We start from the raw sequence: 22160 nt of genomic DNA, 5'->3' as shown, positions 1-22160 counted from the left end.
GTCGTCTTTTAATTGATTAATTTTTTTCCTTTTCTTGAGTACAATCTGGCGAATCACTGTTTTTGAGACACGTTAAAGTGGGTCACTGACCGAAGTGCATGTGGAAATAAAAACAGGTGAAACCTGAGCAGAAACAGAAAACTACTGACTATTTAAGAAAAATGCATCTGGAAAAAAATAAGAAATCTTTGGTTTAAAGAAGAACCTGGTGCAAAAGTGTCCAGCCTCCTCATGTGCACACTCATGTACTCAGGCTTTGGCTGGTGTGTGTTTTTCTGTGGGTGCATGTGCAGCTGGGTGAGCGGATGACGATGTTTTTGTAAAAGACTGCTGTAAATCTGTAAACCCAATGGTATGTGATGTACATACATTATTTAATCTACAGCAAATTAACACAACTCTTCTAATCTTTGTAAAAGAAAAAGAGAAACCGTGCTTTTTCTGAACAGGTACTGCTATCGCTGCGACAGATGTGTACATATATATATTTATATTTTTTCATGTAAAAAATCTGTAAAAAGCTGTACATTTTTAAAGGATGGGCCAAGTCATGTTTTTTTATGTTGTATTGTTAAAATTCATATTTTTGTATTGCATGTGATGACCACTCTGTACACACAACTTGTTTCCATCCATGGAGGACAATAAAACTGGCTTGTCATGCAATACCGACTCCTTTCACTCAGCCGACTCACCTTGGAGTTCAAACTGCCACCGCAACTAAGAAAAGTGATTTTAATGGGTGAATAAATATGATATATATATATATATATATATATATATATATATATATATATATGTATGCTTAATTTTGACAAATTTCTGCCTCGTCAGTTATTTTCTAATAACTTGGAGAACAATAAAGTTTAGAGTGTCAAGAATTGTCCCAATGTTTATGTTTGCCAGTTTAGTGTTAGATCCACACAGACTCCTAAATCCTGGTTAATTCTGGGGTCATTTTTTATGTTTCTTTCAAAAGTTCTGTCTTATTCACCTGTTAATGCTTTCATCAACCTCAGTTTGGAGAAACAGCGATTCATTTTGATAAAACCAATTCAACCCTGAATGCATCATAGATCTTATAGCCGTTGTTGCAAATGTTTTTATATACAATTTTACACCCCATAATAATCACTTTACAGGTTATTTGCATCAGAAGTGACAGGGTTTTTTGGGAAATTCCATCCATTTTCATTTAGGCTGAAATGTCAAAAACAAATGCATAAATGATAGTGACGTTTTTGTGATTAGAATTGTTTGCATTTTTGTAATATTTTATATGTTTTGTATATTTTAAACTTTTGTGAAACACGTTTTATATGTGCTCCTCTGCCCTACTTGTTGAAAGTGGAATTACAGCTGTAATAAACAACCCTGCTGCAACCTGCTGTAGCTAGTGCTACCAACAAGCTAAGACATGACCCATCTAACACTAAAATAAACCACTAAGTAAAAAAGAGCCACACTTGGACAAAAAATATTATTACTTACATGTCCAGTGACAACAAAGCCAGGTCATCATCAGGCTGTGATTTCGTAGCCTCCTTCAGCTCTCTTAAACTAGTGTAGGCCGAGTTGATGTTCACTCTGGCTTTAGCTCTTTGCTTTGCCTCATACGACATTACTCCCTTTTACTTCCAAGCTCCACCATGATGCCAACAGAAAAGCAAGCTTCTTCTTATGTTTTTTATTGATGATCAGTGAACTGCAAATGCTAACCACTAGTATAACAGTCATAAAGTAAAGAGCACCCCCCAGGACTAAGGATGTCCTGTTCTGATATCGATATCGGCCCAAAAACGGTGTATCGGATTATATCGGACGGCATCACACCACGCACATGACACCAGTTTTAGAATCATTGCATTGGCTCCCCGTATGTTTCAGGATCAATTTTAAGGTTCTTCTAATGGTTTTTAAGTGTCTTAACGGTCTTGGGCCTTCTTATCTATCAGAACTGCTTTTACAATATGAACCCTCACGGCCTCTGCGCTCCTCTGGCAGGCGTCTCCTGGTCATCCCTAAAGTCAGGACAAACTCACGGCGAGGCGTCCTTCCAGTGTTATGGCCCTCGCCTCTGGAACGAGCTGCCAGAGGACGTTAATGTTTTTAAGTCAAGACTCAAGACCCATCTTTTTAGGTTAGCTTTCATCTAAATATTTTCTACAGTTTTATTTCTCGTTTTACATGATTATATTTTATTACTTGCTTTGCATTTTTATATGATTATATTTTAGCACTGTTTTGTTATTTAATATTATTATTTTACTGTCTATATGATTTTATTTATTAGTTATTTTCTAACTTTTGTCATTTATATTAGCTCTTTTATTATATTTTTACTCATTTTAATCCAGTGTTTCCTCTGTAGGGGCCCTCTGCCCCGGGAGCGGTGGTCGACTGTTGCTTCCTGGGCGCTCTATAGGTGGGGGTCTATGCTGCCCCGCCACTAGGCGCCCTGACTTAGTGTGGAAGACCTGATGCTCCTGGGACAGACGGCTCCTCTGATGGCGTTTCCTTGTGTTACCATACTTGGCTCATCTGGGCTCAGCCAAATATAATTTTTACGTGTGTGTGCGTGTGTGTGTGTGTGTGCATATGTCTGTTATTGTTTTTAACCTGTTATGGGAATCTGGGGTCATTTTGTAAAGCACTTTGAATTGCACTTTGTTTGAAAAGCGCTTTATAAATAAATTTGATTGATTGATTGATTGATTGATCAAAAATCTCCGGTATAAGCAGTCTGTTAAGGTCCACATTTTTTGCAACCTTTTTGCTTGTTTTCCGAGTAACATCCCTTGATCAAGCCTTTCATACATTCCACACCATGAAATAGGTAAAAGTATTATTTTTTGATTGATTAGCATTAAAATATCACAATGCGACTGAATTAAAGGCTGTCGCAGACAGAGTAACACACAAACAAGGCCAATCAAAAGGTAATGGGTGAAGCGCATGCTTATTACGCCAACCCTTTTTAAGAAAGCAAAATGCTTTTTCATGTAGTTCATATACATAAGGCTTAACACCAATGGGAAGAACAAGAAATATCTTAATAAAAAACAAAACAAGATTAAATTAGCTTTCCACTTTAGATTAACATGTACATTAGGCTAATTTCATTACCTATATAAGACATATAGATAACGGCATGTGTGATTTGTGCTGATATGTCCGATTGATATCGGTATCAGTTAATACTGAAGGCTGCAATGTTGGTATTGTATTGGAGGGGGAAAAGTTGTATCGGGACATCCCTACCTAGGACACCTACCCGCTCCACGAAACTATCAAATGCAATATCTGGCCTGCAGAGGGATGTCAGAAATGAAACTAGTCAAGTTTCTAACTCAACAATCACAAATCAGTGTTAAAGCTCTAGCTTAAAGATTTACAAACTATTGTTACTTTAAGGCAAAATGTTGCATTAGCAAACCTTTTATAATTCTTAAGTTTTCTGTCATTACAGTTCCTCTCATGTGATGTTATGTCTGTCGGTGTGATGGCAACCCCAACTTAAGAATCAGTGATCTGAACTTGAGGAATTTTAGGACAAAGGAAATTTAGAAAGGCATCCTGCTACAGCGAGGGCTAGTCCTATACTTGACTGGAAATCTATTAGATCAATTACAAAAAGCTCATTTTTGCTTCAAGAAATTCAAAGATCTTCATTGTCGTTTAGGAGATGTCTGAGAAGATGAGAGTTTTTCTGATCCAAGGGCTTTCCTGGAGCACCCTTGGTCTTTTGAAAGAGCTGAATTAGTTGAAGATCAGGTCCTAAAGCAAGGGGGGGAAAATCTTCATTTTTTCCACTCTATTATCTGGTCAAGACACCTGCAGAGGGATCAACCTCTCCTTTTGCCTCTAGATGGCACAAAAGCCCTGTGGGAAGAGCAATCCCCCTGACTCAACATTAGACTTTTAACTTCAGAATGTTTTCACCACATGCAGAACAGTCGCTGCTGCAGCCAAAACACACCACGTCTCCACTCACACATGCCTTCTGTCGTCATCTGCAGGAATCTATTTTAGACTAACTTTAGCTTTAATCTTGCGGTCGTGTTCATCACTTTCACAGAAGAATCAGCATTAATATCTGCACATCTCAAAGGGTAGCTAACGGGCTGAATCTTCGAGTCATGGGGATTTATTGTCAGATAAATGAATTCAATTTGCTGCATATTGATTGTTGTAATCGATGGGACAATTATAATCAATAAAAGCCTGTGCAGGGCTCTGTGAGCTGCAAACATGCATGTTTTATTCTGCTTAGGCAGCAGTTGGAGGTTTTTGTCCTGAGACCTTGTGAGCTGCCGCTCCCGGAGCACAAAGCCGGCTCTGAGGCCTCCTCTGACTTTTGGGAATGATGAATTGATTCCTGGTTTTAATGCTAAGGCAAAATGAGCACTTTGTACCCTCGGCTGCTGCCAAGAGGCCTGTGACTCAGACTGGTACCAGATCACATGATCCCAGTTTGGCCATACCCATCACATGGTGACAATCAGTCATTTGTTTAATTTCCTGTGACCATATAAGGGAGCATAAGTTTGTTGCGAGACGTGTTTAAAAAGTGTTCTGAAGCAGAGTCTCTACGGTGTTGTTCCGAATCATGGGTGACGGAAAGAGCAAGGCAGGAGAAAAAAAAGGTGGTGGGGGGTGGGGGATACTCTGGGGGCCATTTTGGCATTTGCTGAGCCCACCGTTGCAACTGTCAGCCATCAACTGATGTCCTTGGGATTGTCTGTAATGAAGCTGTCCACCATCACAGCCAGCATGGAGGTTATTTATAGATGTGAAGTAGCAGCAAACGAGCAGGAGACACACACACACACACACACACACACACACACACACACACACACACGCACACACACACACACACACACACACACACACACACACACACACACACACACACACACACACACACACACACACACACACACTATGTATATTTGTATGCAAATCGGTTGGCCTGTATTTGATAAAGTGCCATCTAGAGTCCTAGAACCCCCCAAGGTGCTTCACAACACAATCAGTCATTCACCCATTCACACACACGTTCACACTCTGGTGGGGATGAGCTACTTTGTAGCCACAGCTGCCCTGGGGCGCACTGTCAGAGGCGAGGCTGCCGAGCACTGGCGCCACCGGTCCCTCCGACCACCAGCAGCAGGCAACGTGGGTTTAGTGTCTTGCCCAAGGACACAAGGACAGCGACAGACTGAGCGGGGCTCAAACCTGCAACCTTCCGATTACGGGGCGAGCACTTAACTCCTGTGCCACCGTCGCCTTAAATCTTATTATTATGTCTTATTACCAACAAATGGGGCTTTCCACATCTCAGAGGATAGTTGGTGAGGGTGTATTACTATTTTTACAGATGTAGTCATCTGGGTTCCTTCTGTTCTCGCTTCCTCTTGTTATATTTAACCATCATGTCTTCTCTCTGTCATCACTATAAAAGTCCTCACTGATGACAGAAGCTGAGCAGACACTCAGCATTTTGTCATTTCTTGAACTGAAAAGGTACCAAAAAAAGATCCAGGACACACAGTCATAGCTTTCAGCTGCCCACTTCTTGTTTCGTGCATTCATTCTGCCTTTTTTTGAGATTTGTGATCAGCATATTTCAAATTTATAACTAAGCATGGCCTGATGTGTTTCTATTGGTTGATCAAGTGTAGTCACCTGTGTTGTCTGGAAAAGTGGGAAAAATCTCTATAAAAGTGTTGTTATCAACTGTTAAAATGGACTTGTTCTGCAACCAGCCAGCAGGGGGCAGGTTGTTCCAGTTTTAACAGTTCCAGAAGGATGTTTGGATCAGTGAATCCCAAATTTTCCAACTTCAGACCCACAAAAAGCAATTTTCAAGACCTCAGATATCTTATTTGAGAAAGCCAACATGCTTCAGTGCGTAAAGAAAACCACTTCAGCTCACATTCTCTTAAATCCATTTATGGCAGTTTAGTTTTTGTAAGAATCATGCTAGAAATAGAGCTTCAGCAACAGTTTTTCAATTTTTCTTCTATTTCTGGAAATCCTCTCTAGACACCCTGTGTAGTTCTCGGTGACCCATGGTGGGGCCCCGACCCCAACTTTGGGAACCACTGTTCCACAAAAATACATGTAACCTAAACACACAAAGTAAAAAATAAAGTTCTTTATTATTTTCATTATATATCATCATCTTTGTTACTGTGGAAAAGCACATAGTTGAACCTATGATGAAAATCTCCCATTCCACCTCATTCCTAAACTCCTGGACTGGTTGAAGATCTGCTGTGGAGGTCGTTGGAGTCATCTTTATGACAGAGAAGATCTGAGGTTTATCCTGGTGGTAGTAGCCATCAGAAGATGGGTACATGTGGTCATTAAGGGATGGACATAGCAACACTCAGGTAGGCTATTGTTCGTGTTGGTGACACCAACTTCAACCAAACATCAGGAATTTGATGCTGAAATCCAAACTCGTTGTGTTTTCAGACTCTCGTGGTGCAGTTCTGGAGCATTGTTCTGGTTCTGTGTGTGTTTTAGCCTTAGCTTCCTGCCCTTGGCTAACACCAGTTTCTGTATTCTGCACTTCATTCCCTTTTCCTTCTGAATGTCTCTAGCTCCATCTTTACTTTTATCTGATTTAATGGTCTGAAGCACAAGAATCTGATCAGAAGACAGACAGCCACCTGCAAAAACACGTACTCAAGGGACGCAGGTGGGTGGGGGGTGGGGGGGATTTGTTAGCCCCTTTCTATCACTTCACAATGTCCTCTGCTGGCATCTGCTGCAACTTTCACTTTCCTTTAAGAGTTCCCCCCCCCATAAATCTGCCCCATGGAGGTGCAGGTGCATAGCAAACAGAGGAAGCAAGAAGAGGAACTTTATTTTAGAAAAAGCTCTAATTTCAACGATGCTAATGTTCAATAAATAAAGAAACTGTTTTATCAAATGAGAAGTGATTATGAACACAGCTTCTCTCGTTGGGTGTCTGCTGTTGTGGCTTTGGTACGTTTGATAAAGAAAGACCTGAGTCGTATGTTGCTGAGAAACATGAAACGCTAAATAGAGTTTGTGGCCAGCTGTGGCTTTTTCATGTACAGGAAGTAAAAATAATAAACGTAGAGACCATTTTACGTGTATGGCTAAAAAAAACTAAAACGGTGCACATGAGCACATTAGCACCCTCACCCACTCTCTGCCACAGTCTTTATAGGACCTAATGATGGATGGTTTTGGAGAACGTTATTGTTGTTTGCATTTGAACATCTTGAGCATCAATAAAAGTTTCAAATTCTTGTAAAATAATCTAATCGAGTCTTTATACTGTCACCCTGCATCACAGCAGAGTAGCAAACAAAACAGCAACAACCACTTCCTCTTCTCAATATAGTCCAAAGGGAAGAAGACAGACGGAGACAGAAAGACAGGTTTGGTCTCACTTCCTTTAAATTACTGGACATTTCTCACTGTTTGCTGTGAGTCGAGCGTTCGCTCACACCTTCCTCTGGTCCCTGTGGCTGAGCATCAACCAGCATCAACGTAAGTGGTCCTTTTTACTTCGGTAACAAACCTGCAGCTCAGTAATGCACATACATGTAATAATGAAAGGTGCATTTGGTCACATTTAGGAAGAAAATAAACTAGTTTTTCTGTTTAAGTGCAAAATTCTAAAAAGTGGGGAAATTTTATATTTGACTTGTTGTTTTTTTAGACTTTTTCATCAAGTTGAAAGCCAAACTTGCATTTTTATCAGTAAAAACAGAATAAATATCAATTTGATCAGACTGCTGTTTACTGTGACATATTCTGTGCATCATGTTGCATTACCACTGAGCCTTTTGTAATCTGGGCTGCAGGTTTGTTCAATTTGTTCCTTTTGTTTAATCACACATTTAAAGGTCAGCCTTTGGTTTCCCACTGATGTAAAGAAATACATTTGCACAGCAAACTCAGCAGAAGGTTTTTTATTTTTTTACTCATTTATTTAGTTTTGTTAAAATGACATTTTGTCCTCAGTTGTTGCTCAGACAGCCATTTCTTTTTTAGTGGAAAAGAAATCCCAAATTAAATAGATCTTTTCTTCTTTTCCACATATTTGTGTTTATTTTATTTAGGCTTTTTCCCCTCCTGCTTTCAGTTTAATAGACCAAACCCTTTTGACTCCCATTTTAAAAAATACTTTTTGTTCCATTTATACAGAATTGTTGTGAGTAATCATTACTTTGACTTGAGACAAAATTATATTGTTAATTTATTCCAGTTCTGTTTCTGTTTTACACCCTCTCTGCCCACATTTACTGACATTTTATATGGAAACCCAAAAATGTATTAATTGAGACAACTTGCATTTATTAAAATGCAATTTCATAATATTCTTTAGATTCAAAAATGAAGATTATTTTCAAAAGAATCTCTGAATGCAAATTACAAGATTATATCAGAGAGAATGCCTGAAAAATAACATGATATGTTTATTTTGGATGGATAGATGTTGAAAGAATGGTTGGATGTTGGAAGGATGGATGATGGATGGATAGATGGATGAATGTTGGAGAGATTAATGGATGGTGACTAGATGGATGGATGGATGTTGGATGGATGAAGGGATGGTGAACTGATGGATGGATGGATGGATGTTGGATGGATGAAGGAATGGATGGTGAACTGATGGATGAATGGATGGTGAACTGATGGATGGATGGATGGATGTTGGATGGATGAAGGGGTGGTGAATAGATGGAAGGATGAATGTTGGATGGATGAATGGATGGATGCTGGATGGATGAATGGATGGATGTTGGATGGATGGATGAAAGGATGGTGAATCAGATGGATGGATGGATGTTGTATGGATGTTGTATGGATGAATGGATGGTGAATAGATGGATGGATGGATGGATGTTGGATGGATGAATGGATGGTGAATGGATGGATGGAGGGATGGATGGATGAAGTGATTTTCTTAAGAAAAGATTTTTTCTCTTTCCATAATTCTTAAATCCTAACGATGTTAAATACATTTTCCAGATCTCATGATGAGGAGCCAGATTCTGTTTGTTTTATCGTTCATCCTATGGTCAGCTGCTCAGGAGACCTCACCTGTGACCACCACCAGTTCTGTCAGCAGCATGTCTGCCGTAACCATGACGACTAATGAAACTACAACAACCAAACAAGCCACCACTAACAAGAATACCCCAGTATGGACCACACCACAGCCCAGCCTGCTTTGGTCATTCCTAAACATGGAATGTACTAATTTTGTGTGTGGTGGACTGATCATAGCCTGTATCTTTTTCCTGGTGACCACGCTAGTGCTGGCGTGTAAAGTGTGTCAGCTGAGCAGACGCATCAGGATGCTAATCCGCAATGACGTGGAGCTGGTCAACTCCTCCAAGTACTGGGTGGAAAAGTCCAAAAGTGACAGAATAAAGTCCAAGGATGAATCAAATGAGACCGCTTCGCTGTTGGCTGACCAGACAAATCAAGACGCTGTTACTGGAGCCACCATGAAGAATGGATCAAAGGTGGACGAGGATGGTCAAAAAACTGAGGAGAATGAGGAGGGAGGTGCTTCTGAAAGTGACAAGGCTTCTACAGAAGATGCTGCAGAGAGTTCCTCCTTCCCAAATCCTCCAGATGAAATCCTTTATCCTGACGCCGCAGCAGCTGGGGCCTCCTCCTCCTCTGAGGGGGTCATGGAGGAACCAAATAACCAGCCTCAAAGATCAGAATAAACCCCCCTCCTTCCAATCCTTTTCTTTTTATACCAGCTTTTGTTTAATTCCTGTAAACCAAACAACCCTGTTAGTTAAAGCATTGCTCTGATTTCTGTCTTTTATAACATTAAAACATGTGAAAATGTGTCGGCTTCTGACTGTTTTCTTCATTCTGAGACAGAAACCAGTGATTTACTACAAGCTAAATGTTGTTTTGAAGACTAAACTGGAGCAAATGAGAGATCAGCTTGATTAGCAAGCAGGGGAAACGAACCATTTTCATGGCAGCAACTCGAAAGAAGGCTTTCTTTCACTTCAGCCAAGGAGAAAAAAAAGCTTTTGGGAACACAAGAGCAGGCTCTTTTCTGCAGCCTGGTGCAGATATTTGTTCTTTATGGCTGTGCAGATGTTTTCTTTTCCACCAAATCTTCTCTCCTTTTGCAGAGGAAGTGGCTTTGCACAAGCAGAGATGAAATATTCCTCTGCAGCTATCTGACTTTTCTGGAGGATTTGGATGCTGTTTGGTAACACGACTCAAACCGACAACACATCTTGTTGTATCATGACTGACAGCAGAGGTGAGGGACTGACTTTGAAGCTCGCTGGAAGGAGCGGTGACAGGATACACAAGTTTCAATCTTGGTTCAGCCATCTGCTGGAAGTGTACATTTATACAGGCAGGAGAGAGAGAGAGAGAGATAGAGAGAGAGCTGGAGGGAGGGAGGAAGTGGCTTTAGCCTGTATTTCCTCCAGGAAGTACAAATGGATCAGAATAAAGGAACAAATCTAAACCTGCTCCGATGCAGTTGCACGAATCAGGAAAGCGATGGAGGCTGCCTCTGTGACAGTTGGAGCTCTGATTACTTGTGTGAGTGTGAAGCAGAAGTGCAGCAATGCGGTGCAAAACGGAGCATTGGCCGTATTGCTGATGACAGGTGGGATGCTGCAGAGGAGGAGAGTCTCCTGTAATAAATCTCGAGGCTTTCTTTTGTGGCAGCCGCTAAATTTACACGGGGAAAATAACAGCCAATTACAGCACTTCATTGATTTGGCCCTTTTGGGGGGGGGGGGGGGGGGGGGGGGTGACATAGATTTAGTTGGTAACTGATTGCAGCCTTTCTTATTCCAAACACAAGCGGCCGGTTAAAGCAAAACACAAACAGCAGTTGTTAGTCCAGAACGTGGAGGTAAATCCTGAAAGCTGACAGCGGAGTCCCCCCCCCCTCTCTCTGTGGGATTGTTGGATGCAGAGAACCCCCTCCATTATGCGCTCCATTTCTCCTTCCCAATAGCTCTCCTTGCTAACGCACCACCCCTCCTCCCCCCTCCCCTCCCACTTGCACTGCACACAGTAAATCCAGAGCCTGCAGTGTCCGATCGCGCCAACCCCCCAAAAAGATCTACAAGATGCACGAGTAAACTCTCATCTTCCACAGAAGACTCCATCATCATTGGGTGGGGCAGAGCGCTTGCACCGGACAAGTGAGCAAGGGGTCAAAATCTCTAAGTGGGAGAGGAGGGAGGGAGGTGGGGGTGGGGGGTCGTAATCACCTGCAGCAGAGCCTCAGCTGGCCCCGAGCTTGAAGAGGAGGCAGAAGAGTTGCTGTCCGGCGGAGAAGGAGCGGAGAAAAGTGACTGGAATGATAAGATGAGAAGGTGAGTTATGGACACTTTTTATATTTACACACATTTTGCGCCACACCCCGGCTCACAGAACACTGCAGCTTCAGCAGCGCAGAGCTGCCGCCTTTGGACCAGCTGATGCGTGGGTTCTCTGTGGAGTCGTTAATAAAGCCCTTCTATTGGGCCAGTTTTCCTCCTCTGAGAGCCTGGGACCGACTCCACCGATGACTGAACACAAACTGATGCCAGAAAAATCACTGCAGGGCTCTGTCTTCCCTTCAACAGGATGGATGGTTGTTTTCATAGGATCTTATACTCAGGAGCCTGATGTTTGTTTATCACATCAACAACTGTTTTTAAAATGTTTGTTTTCATGCACAAATGTCCTTTTACATGAAAATGTGGTGCTAAATTTGGGATTTCTGTTGTTTTCAGTAGGCCTGCACCGCTGAAGCTTTCCCTAAATGAGGCCCTTCTGGAAGTCGCTCTGGTGTTAATGCTGGGGCTGCACGTGCTGGCCGTGTGTCCCTCCATGTGCTCCTGCACCCACAGCCACAGAGAGGTGGACTGCTCCTGGAGGGGTTTGAGGCAGCTGCCTGATGGGCTGCAGCACAACATCCGCGCCCTCGTCCTCTCCCACAACCAATTTCACAACCTGGACGGAAAGCTCACGGAGTACACCCACCTCCGCCGGCTGGATCTGTCCCACAACCGGCTGAGCCGGCTGCCCGGAGACTTGCCGCGCTCCCTGTGGCAGCTCTCCGCCGCCTCCAACCGCATCCTGCTGCTGGACAAGAATGACACGGCCTTCCAGTGGAACCTGAAGACGCTTGACCTCTCCAACAACAAGCTGCAGAGGGCCATCTTCATCAATAACACCCTGATCAACCTGTGCAAACTGAACCTGAGCAACAACCACTTCTGGACGTTGCCCACCAACTTGCCCTCTCACTTGGAGACCATTGACATGTCCCACAACCTGCTGGTGAAAGTGCTGCCGGGTTCTCTGGACCGACTCCCTAAGGTGACCCACTTTTACCTACACGCCAACCGTTTCTCCTCACTGCCGTTTGGAGTCTTGGACAGGATGCGATCACTCCGGATTCTCACTTTAGGGAACAACCCTTGGGCCTGTCACCTTTCCGCTGACATAGACTACTTGCTCGCCTGGACTCAGCGCACCCCCGCCCGTGTCCTCGGCTGCCCCTGCCACACCCAGCCGGTCTGCGGAGGAGTCCATCCCAACAGAACCAGAGGATGGCACTATGCTTCCTACAGCGACCCCCCTCTGGCTGCCAGTGACCCGGTTCTCAGCCCCCTGTCCCCTGAATCCGATGTCACTCCATGGTGGTACTTGTCTGCTTCAGCTCTCCTCAGCACGCCTCCACCACCTCAAAAGACCCTAAATTCAGAGCAGTCCGTCTTCACAGTCACACCCAGCAGCAGCTCCGCCTTCACTAAAGGCCTCCACCGAACAATTAATCACCCGGCTGTGACCGGCAGCCCACATGCCATTGACCATCTCATCCCAGGAGCAGAGGAAGCCTCACCCTCTGACTCATCCTATTTCTCTGACAAAAGTCTCATTACTGACACATCTGAGGGTGACGGCGCGACGCTGGCCACCAATCGATTCTTCACCACAGAGAGCTCCTCCACCCAGACCAAGAGGACAACCACTCTTCGCACTAGAAGCGTGAGGAGGCACAATCAGTCACTTCCTGGCAGCACCAGGAACAGCAGCCCAGCTCTGACTGTCCACTCACTGGTGCTTCTGTTGCTCACCGTGCCTGGAGTCCTCTGAAAGACAGAAACTGTGAGTTTTTAGCCAAATAAAGAAAAAGAAGCAGTTTTCTAAAAAGTTCAGACAACATGTGATGCCAGCAAAAGTAGGAGGACAGCAGCACGGTTCTTCCTGCACCCACATCTGTGCCTTTCATGTCACCACTGATGCAAGCACACTCACAGACCTTCCTCAAACTTCCCTAAATACGTCTTAGACACAACAAACATTGCATCCCGTTACGTCATGAGGCAGAGGCTTTTATCCAAAACCATTTTCCAAGTGAGGAAATCAAACAGTCGATAAGCGCGTCGCAGGAGACGGGAGGTGGGTTCAGCTTTTAGCCTAAAGGACTCGAACACGAGGCAGCGATCAGGATTAACCAGCTGGAAGAGTAAACAACCCCCTCCTCACAAACACTTATCCAGTTCAGCTCATCTTCGTCATCTTCCGCTATCCTCAGCCTTAAGAAGTCGCTTGTGTTTTTTTGGGAATTTGTTCAGTTTGAAAAATAAAAGAAAAATGTTGTAAATTTATTTAAAACTGTTGCTAATTTTACATTTTATGTCTTCAACTAAATCCTAAACTGTCCCTAAATGATGGTGCTTAGTGTTTATTCTCATCATTCTGACAAATTAAAGACATAAATGAACAGAAAACGATTTTCAGCACAATAACTGTTCTAGTTTGACCTTCTGCACGTGCTACCCCAACCCTAACCCGTACAAACCCTGGTCTTCTGCGAGCCTCGCTGTGTGAAACAGAACAAATGTAATGAGGACAGTTATGCACATGATGGCACTGTACATTCAGCTAACTTGTTATGTAACTGGATGCCTGCAGCTCCTCAAAGCCTGACCAAGGTGATTTTTATTACCCCTCATTCTACTCTACCTACTCTTTATTTATCTAAATGTCACTGATTTGATGTGATGGATGATTTGAATTGTATCCAAGTTTGTTTCCACCATTTTTTTCCCTTAAAAATGATAAGAAATGCAATTTTTTGTTTGCTAATTTTGATATTTTCAGCAAATATTCTTGATCCCTGCCTGTTTCTTTGATATTTCGTTGGAGGAAGTTGTTTATCTCTCGAGACAGGATGTACAGCTTCGTTATGACACGAGCACAACGTGAAGCAACGACGGCTTTGTCGAGCAAAGGGCGAACAAACGGACAATGCTTCATCACTTTATAGAACAAACTCCAAGTGCCGAGTGCCCCCCCCCTCTGTATTTTGATCACATCTCAGACTTAAGTGTCCTTCATGACTCACTGACGCTCGTGAAAATGATCTGCATGGCGACGGAACGTTCCAGGAATGCAAACCTTCGGCTGTTTAGCTGCAGAGCATTAAAGCACATGCATTTACATGTTCTGCTCTTTTTAATTTGCAAAAAAAAATAAAATTTTAACTATTCAAGTCTTGATTGCATTAAACAGCTGCGATGCACCAGTTTACAGATTTCAGTTTTTTACACATAATTTGGAAACATATTTGCATAAGGAAGCCCAAATTGCTAAAGTAAGGCGTGCATCACAGCAGGCTGCATTTTGTAAACTAAAGAGAAAACTGGTGCCAGGAAACTGGTTTATTGTTGCTTTTCTCCAAGGTGAATCCTAGTTATCCAGGGGTGGGGGGCTGATTTATCTATAAATGTTGTCAAATAGCTTCAGCGAACTCAGCTGCACAAACTTTTGTTATTTGAGATAATAAATGTTGATCAACTTTCTTAGCAACACCAGTTTGGAGAGTAAACTACAGCCTGATTAATGATTATCTCGTCATAAATCATGAAACTGATCACAAACTGTGTGTTACAGTCTTTTGTTTACATTGCTGCATATACTACATATTACTATCCAGGGGCTGCATGGTGGTGCAGTGGTTAGCACTGTTGCCTCGCAGCACGAAGGTTGCAGGTTCGAAACTCGGCTGCGGCCTTTCTGCGTGGTGTTCTCCTCATGCATGCGTGGGTTTCCTCTGGGTACTCCGGTTTCCCCCACAGATCACAACATGCCCTATAGGTTAGAAATTGTAAGTCGCTTTGGATAAAAGCGTCTGCTAAATAAATAAACATAAAGATATTTTTTGTTGTTTTTTTTTTTTATGTTTTGTTACAAGTTACTGTTTTATCTTCACAAGGACACATTCCTGTGCTATTGGTTGAAGCTGAGGTTTCACACACCTGTACAGGTCAAAAGAAAGTCATTCCATTCCCTTAAGAGGAAGTTCAGCTGGTTTCAAACTACAAACTGGCAAATTTAGAAGTGGAATGCAGCCATCATTAACACAGCTGTGCTTTTGTCCCTGATGCAGATTGACCATCATTCTTTGTTCTCTTAATGAAAACAAAAACAAGGGAACAAAACAGAGCTTAGTCTAAAGAATAAATATTGCTTGGACATAAAAAGATGAAAGGAATAATTAGCTAATTTATTATTTTCAATGCTTTATAGACCCCTTGAAATGTGACGTCACACGCCTGCCCCCCGGCAGGCACCTACCCGTTGACCACTGTTGTGTTTATCTGTTAGTTGTCAACAAAAACGAGCTAAAAAGTGGTGAAATAAAATCCATCAGCATGGTTAACACACATAGAGCTGTAGGCTGCACAAATAGACGAAAGAAGGACAGCAAATAATATTTTACAGGTGTACAACTGATAAAATACACCAAACAGCCATGCAGATGTACTTAAGGTGGGTAAAACACCAGCATCGTGGCAGACAAAGTTTCCTTTAAAAGTAAAATATCTGCCCCACGAGGCCAGACACAAGCAAGTTATAGCCATCGAATGATTTATGTGCTTTTTAAAATATAATTATGCGCAGCTGCGGGGCACGAGTAGCCGGGAGGAATGCACCGGCCAAGTGGAGGCAGCAGCAAGGAGAAGCAGTGCTGCTGATCAGTCCTGATACATAAACGTATGTGAAAATGACAACCCCAGTGTGACCTGCGGTAACCAGTGGCGGCTCCAGAAATGTTTTTCTGCAGGTGCTATGAAGGAGCTAGACTTTTTATTGAGGGTGCTATGAAGGAAGTGGTCGTGCGTACCTCTTGTTCTCTAAAACACCTTCAACACTAGCAGATACACATGCGTGCACAAAACCTCAACAACACCTGAAACAATCATTAATACACATCACAAACATATGGACAATCACTGACTTTTCCATGAAATCATAAACACATACAGCCACACAGAAAACCATCTATAGTGTTGCAAGGTTAGCTAACGTTAGTGTTAGCATTTCCAGCGGCAAAACCCTCGACTGCTGCGGCGGTTGAGGGTTGACTCTCTTCATCCAGATCCGTAGGTTTTAGTGGGCCTGAGATCATCTCCAAAGATTCATTCGTTTCTGACTGAATCTGTGGAAATTTGGGCAGCAAAAACCGATCCATTGTATTTATTTTTTTTAATTTAATTTTTTTATTTTTTTAAAACATCAATCACATTACATTGTAACAACAACCAAAACTCAACAAAAAAAGAACAACTCAATAGATAAACCAAAACCTTATAACTAGACCATTAGAAATATTCTAATCAGCAGAAACAACCGGATTTAGAAGATTAACAAGACACGATAAATAAATAAATAAATAAATAAATAAATAAATAAATAAAATATTAATTTTAATACTACTTTATTTATTTATTTATTTATTTATTTATATTATTTATTAACCGATCCAGTTTACCACTAGCTCTACCTTTCACTCGTTCGCAGGTGGAAAATGAGGTCAAAAGTTAACATCAATTTCCTGTTTTGGTTTAAGTTTTTACTATCTATATGACAATTTACTGATTATTTTTGTTTTGTATGTTAAATATTATCACATCCACATGTTAAATTAAAATTAAATTATATAAAAAAAATCTAATATTTACTTTGGGGTGCTATGGGGGTGCAATGACTAATCCAGAGGTAGCTATAGCGCCCCCTAGCGTCCCCCGGCGCCACCACTGGCGGTAACAGTCATGTTGCTATAATTACACAAAATGTAATCGGAGTGGGCAGCCTTTAATGTTGTTCATTTTGTATCTCTGTTTACGCTGCTCGCTGAACTCCAAAAATGAACTAAGTCACAGCTATCATTAAGCATTTATGCAACAAACCCAGTTACACCTTTGTTGCTTTAGCTGTGTAAAGTCTAGGTGGCTGGTTCTGATGAGGACTGTCGTCCCCACAGTTCATTAGGCATTTCAAACGGATCTGGAAGCTTTATGCTAAACACTGTTAACTTTGAGATGCTTCCTTTTTTTGTTCCTCTGCACAAAAATGTGTTAGATAATCTAAAGTAGTAATATCTAAATCCCTAGGCTTTAATTTGTTAGCTTAAATTTCAAAGATACAGCTTTGGAAAGTGGCTGGAGACGAGGTTCTAGCCCCCCAGCTAGTGTGGATGTGCAAAGTTAGCCGGATGTAAACAGTAACTTTCAATGGGTTTATATGTAAAATGAGCAACAGCCAGCAGTTATGTTATATTAAAGGTGTGGTTCACAGAAAAAGCATTTTTAAATTATAATTTCTGGTCACTCTGACTTTTTCATGAAAGCCGAACATGAAAATAGTCTCCTACAACAGTGGTTTTTGACATCTACATGGAGTTTTGATTATACTGTACAATGTGTTTTGGGAATTTCATAAGTGCATTTTTTGCAAACATAAAATCTTTCTAATCTCACAACCTCTTTGAAACAACTTGTTTGAGGCACATAATTTCAAAAATCAAACACTGGCAGAAACTGGATGGTTGGCAGCACAAAAAGATGCAAACGGTGATTTTTTGTTCCATTTAATGCTTTGATGTTGTTCAGAGTTGACTCTTTCATGGTCTAAAAGAATACAAATGAAAAGGATCCCAAGCAAAAGTTTGGGAACCCTGCTCAGCGATGATGTCATCATGATTCTTCCTCTTGACCACCTTTGAGTCAGTCAGTTTGTGTTTTGGAAAATCTTGATGAAAAACTTTTCTAAATGTCAGATTTCAAACAGATGTATGGTGTAATGTTCAGCTCACACCTTCCGAGTTATCATCATCCTTTGCAGATTTTGTGCTTTTCCCTTAGAAGGTGCAGCCGTTACCAGAGACACAAGCAGCATCAGTGCAATAACCTGAGAAGAAATTCCTTTTTTCATGAAACGTAAAAGTTTATTGAAAACTTTTTCAGTTTTCACATCATGTTGATCAACAAACTTATAAAGCTGTTGTATGGTCGGGGTGGAGGAAAAAATGGCTGAAAACTTATTAAGACATAAATGCACTGTAAAACAGTTTGTTGAATTTTTAAAATGTCTTTTCAATTTTTATGAGCATATCTGAAAAAAGAACTGAAAATTCCCGTTTCAACCAAATATGAAAGAAACGCTCCCAGGAAGCCCGACACTGCTTTTCAATGGCTTTTGGCTTTTTAGACTTGAGTCATTTCATTTGATGGATACCAACTTTTAGAGACAGAGGACGTCTTTGTAAGTAATAAAATAGCCCATCTGGCCTTTAAAGGACAAACATCTTATAGACACAAACATTTAGACATCAGTTTGTTGTCCCTGTTCTGTACAAATCCTGAGTAAGGGAAGTGTGTCTAAACTTCTGCGCCTCACACCACACGTATGTATTTATGTCTGTCTGCGTGTGGCTCTGGAGCTTTAAATCATCTCCTCTGAGTACTTTGGGTGCCAGCGAGGCGGCCTGTGAGCCAATTATTTTCTCTGTAGACAGCACAAAGTAATGTCAGCTTTCTCCTCTGGCTTCTCCTAATAACTGACAAGGTGTAAGAGGGCGAGCATCATTTACTGCTGCCAGCCTCCCCTCTTCATCTCACCACCCCAGCTTGTTTGGAGTGAGTTTCCCTCTTACGTGCAGCCACATTCAATCAGGCTCACCCTCCGTGGGCTTCTTTTTACTGCCCTCTTGTGTTCTTGCACATTTCATCCCTTCTCAGTTATTTTATGTATCACTGTGCTCAGAAAGCCTTTGTGGCGCTTGTGTAAAGCATGCAATCATTGCCAGTGTGCATGAGGTGCTTTTTTTTTATAGCTGAAAGGTCAATTTTCTCCTGTTTTTGAAGGTGCAAAGCTCAGTTTGGAGGAGTTTGCCTGCAATGAGAAGCTTCTCTGAGCTTTTAAAAAGGAGCTAATGTAACATTTTAGCTAGCTGCAGTGAAATCTGTGTGAAAACACAGTTGTTACAGTAAGTCAGGTCACATTGCCTGTATAAACACAGTCAACCTGGACTATGTGTCTGTCTCCTTTCAGTATAGGATGCATGGATGTTGTCAGCTCTGCTCATTAATACATATGATCTACAGTGATCCCTCGTTTATCGCGGTAGATGCGTTCCAGACCTGGCCGCGATAGGTGAAAATCCGCGAAGTAGGGACACCATATTTATAGTATAGTACTATACTGAATTATCGTATGATCACATTCTCTTTTTGTGGGTAAAACTCAAGAAAAAAATTTTTTTACTTGGTTTTTTTATAGTTTTATTACAAAAAGTGCATTTTATGATGAAATTGATGAAAAAAAACTGGGATTTCTTGATATTTCGCATAGAAAAATACCGCGAATCGGTGAAAAATACCGCAAATCGGCGAATTTCCCTTGAATAAGGCTCCAAAGAAAAAAATCCGCAAAGTCGTGAATCCGTGATAAACGAACCGCGAAGTAGCGAGGGATCACTGTAACTGCCCTTTTGTGAAGGTTTGGTTTACATTATAAGGTACAAACAAGCTCCAAAGTACCTGATTCACACGTTCACACACACACACACACACACACACACACACACACACACACACACACTGGAGGAGCTGAGATGTGTCCTGATCTTTTTTCTCATTTGAACTTCTCATAAATTATTAAATTTTCTGCCAAACAGACAAGAAATGAAAAGTGTGACCTGTTTATGAGCAGCTTCTGGGTTTATGAGGTTCTGCAGTGAGACTCGTTGGGTTTAAAACCACCTGATTGTGTCAGTACTGGACAGGGTCAAGTAGCAGTAGTTCTGTCATGTTGAACCTGAGATGACTCAGCTGTCTCTCTTTCTGTTCCACACCTTCTCTCTTCGTAATCCACATCCCTGAGCAGCAAAAACCAACAACTGATTTGTGTTAAAACAACAAACAGAAAACAAAGAAACAGTAAATAAAAAGAGGGTTGTTGTGTTGTAACAACTAGTCCACTAGACGACTTCACTTCTCTGTAGTGACTTTTTATGCCTTTCATCGACTAGCCGCTGTCACGTGATAATGACCGACAAGATGCAGTCCTCGGAAAAGACAGCAGGTGACGAGTCCCTGTGCTCTGGGAGGCGACGCGCAGTGCAAGAGCGTCAGCACTGATGCCCGCCGTTAAACGGACATTTGACCGAATTGTGACGTTTAATCTCTTGCAATTTAGCCTTTCCCTCACCCCCATCCTAACCGTAACCAGCTTGCGCATGCAAAGCTCTGATCGTTGATGCGCTCCAGACATCTGCGTCCTGAGCACGGCCACAGTAACATTATCAAATTAGGTGTCGCCACCTCAAAAACAAACTTAACACGCGATCGTTCATGTCGGCTCATTTCCTTTCACGTTTTCTGTCTTTTATTTGTGCCTGATGCGTTTTGCCGCTGTGGAGCGGAGTGCATCACCTGTTTTGTCCTCCGGTGACGCACCTCACCAGTGCAGCTGGTGCACAGCGTGCACTCCACTGTTTTTGCGATCGGTAGCTCTTTTAGAACTGCAGTACAAAGGTAACTCATAAGGTGAATATATATGAACCCAGGTAGCAGTTTTTCTTTAGGATTGAGAGGAGATGCAGGAAGATAATAAACAGACAGGACAGAAAAATAGTCAAATAAAAACAAGTTAGTTTTTGTACCTGGTGGTTGCAACAAACAGACACCATTGAAGGTAATCAGAAGTGAGGAACAGAAAATGAAATAATTATTTTAATGTTTAGAGCAGCAGGAACTCTGAGAGGCTGCAGGCGCATCAGTGAGTTTGCGGAAGCAAAAACTACCATTGTTAAAAGAAATGTGTTTAACTTTGAAAATGTGGGCGCAATTTTAATGGTCAAAAACTACAGCGAACCAACCAACGTCGGAAAAAAAACGCTTGGTCACCCATCGTCAGTTTTAGCCGCTTCAGGTGTATGACGTCATTAATGACTAGTCGAAGTCGACTCGATTTTCATTAATTGACGGTCGACTTTAAAAAAATTAAGTAATGCTGTCATGTTCTGGGGAGGTACTGACTGATGAGAAAAAATAAGATTTTTATTTTTGAAACGACAACTAAAAGTGCACTGGGAAGTCCAGCGGACAGGGAATGGGAATGCAGCGTCTGGAGGGGAAGGCAGAATGAGGTGAGTCCTGAGGAGTAAGTCAATACTGGATGATGCAGAGTAAAGACTTACTGGGTTGTGTGGGAATTGGGCAGAGGGGAAGGTAATGAACCGGGGTGTGTCCATAGGGGGGTCCTGAGCTGGAGAGGGAGCGTAGGGAGAGAGCGTGTCGGTCAGGATGGATGGATAAACGTGGCAGAGAGATTCTGGAGTCCTACGGAGTTGTGGTGTAGAATCCTGCTGTGACGAGACCTGAGGCAGGTGAGGAAACACACAAAAATCACACGAGTCCAAAAACGAGTTATCAAAAAACCTGAGACCGAAGGCGAGGGCTGGAAACTACCAAACAGTAGCAATTATCCGGCGACCCGCTGATTGCTGACCAGGTGCAGCTGTAGCTCCCTCTCCTGCAAACACACACTCAGAGATAGTTTGGTGAGAGGTGTACTCACCCCGGTTCATGACACATGCAGCCCCTAATGTGAACACGATCCCACCTCAGTCTGAAACAGCAAACACGATTGAGCCAAACAGCTTTCCGTAGCCAGAATGGCGTTGGATTCTGATGCTGAACAGAACATATTGATGATTAAAAGGAGTTTGTGTTTACATCAAAATGTCAGGCCAACGAGCAAGGCACCACAGGGAGTTGAACCTTGTCTCATTACTGAGAGTATCATCACGGTATATATAT

General features: G+C 42.1%; 2 protein-coding genes across 3 annotated transcripts; both read left to right on the top strand.

Moving 5' to 3' along the window:
* Positions 1-7419: 7419 nt before the first annotated feature.
* LOC107386588 (uncharacterized) lies at positions 7420-9861 on the top strand. The gene is made up of 2 exons (XM_015961081.3): positions 7420-7536; positions 9025-9861. The coding sequence occupies exon 2, from the start codon at positions 9030-9032 to the stop codon at positions 9732-9734; it is 705 nt and encodes a 234-aa protein (XP_015816567.3). The 5' UTR covers positions 7420-7536; positions 9025-9029; the 3' UTR covers positions 9735-9861.
* A 1148-nt stretch (positions 9862-11009) lies between these two features.
* LOC107386587 (oligodendrocyte-myelin glycoprotein) lies at positions 11010-15212 on the top strand. 2 transcript variants are annotated; one of them, XM_015961080.3, is made up of 2 exons: positions 11010-11372; positions 11778-15212. In XM_015961080.3, exons 1-2 carry the CDS (start codon positions 11365-11367, stop codon positions 13141-13143), a joined length of 1374 nt encoding a protein of 457 aa, XP_015816566.3. In that variant the 5' UTR covers positions 11010-11364; the 3' UTR covers positions 13144-15212. The 2 variants fall into 2 exon arrangements, with proteins under 2 accessions (XP_015816566.3, XP_015816565.3); XM_015961079.3 differs by having other exon boundaries at positions 11015-11372; positions 11775-15212.
* The last annotated feature ends 6948 nt before the right edge of the window (positions 15213-22160 follow it).

Source organism: Nothobranchius furzeri, chromosome 10 (assembly GCF_043380555.1).
Source record: "Nothobranchius furzeri strain GRZ-AD chromosome 10, NfurGRZ-RIMD1, whole genome shotgun sequence".
NCBI classification, from domain to species: Eukaryota; Metazoa; Chordata; class Actinopteri; order Cyprinodontiformes; family Nothobranchiidae; genus Nothobranchius; species Nothobranchius furzeri.
This window is presented reverse-complemented; position numbering and strand designations above follow the sequence as displayed.

What these genes read in the sequence shown, in the direction of transcription:
- LOC107386588 (XM_015961081.3), top strand. Translation starts at nt 9,030, where the DNA reads ATGATGAGGAGCCAGATTCTGTTTGTTTTATCGTTCATCCTATGGTCA.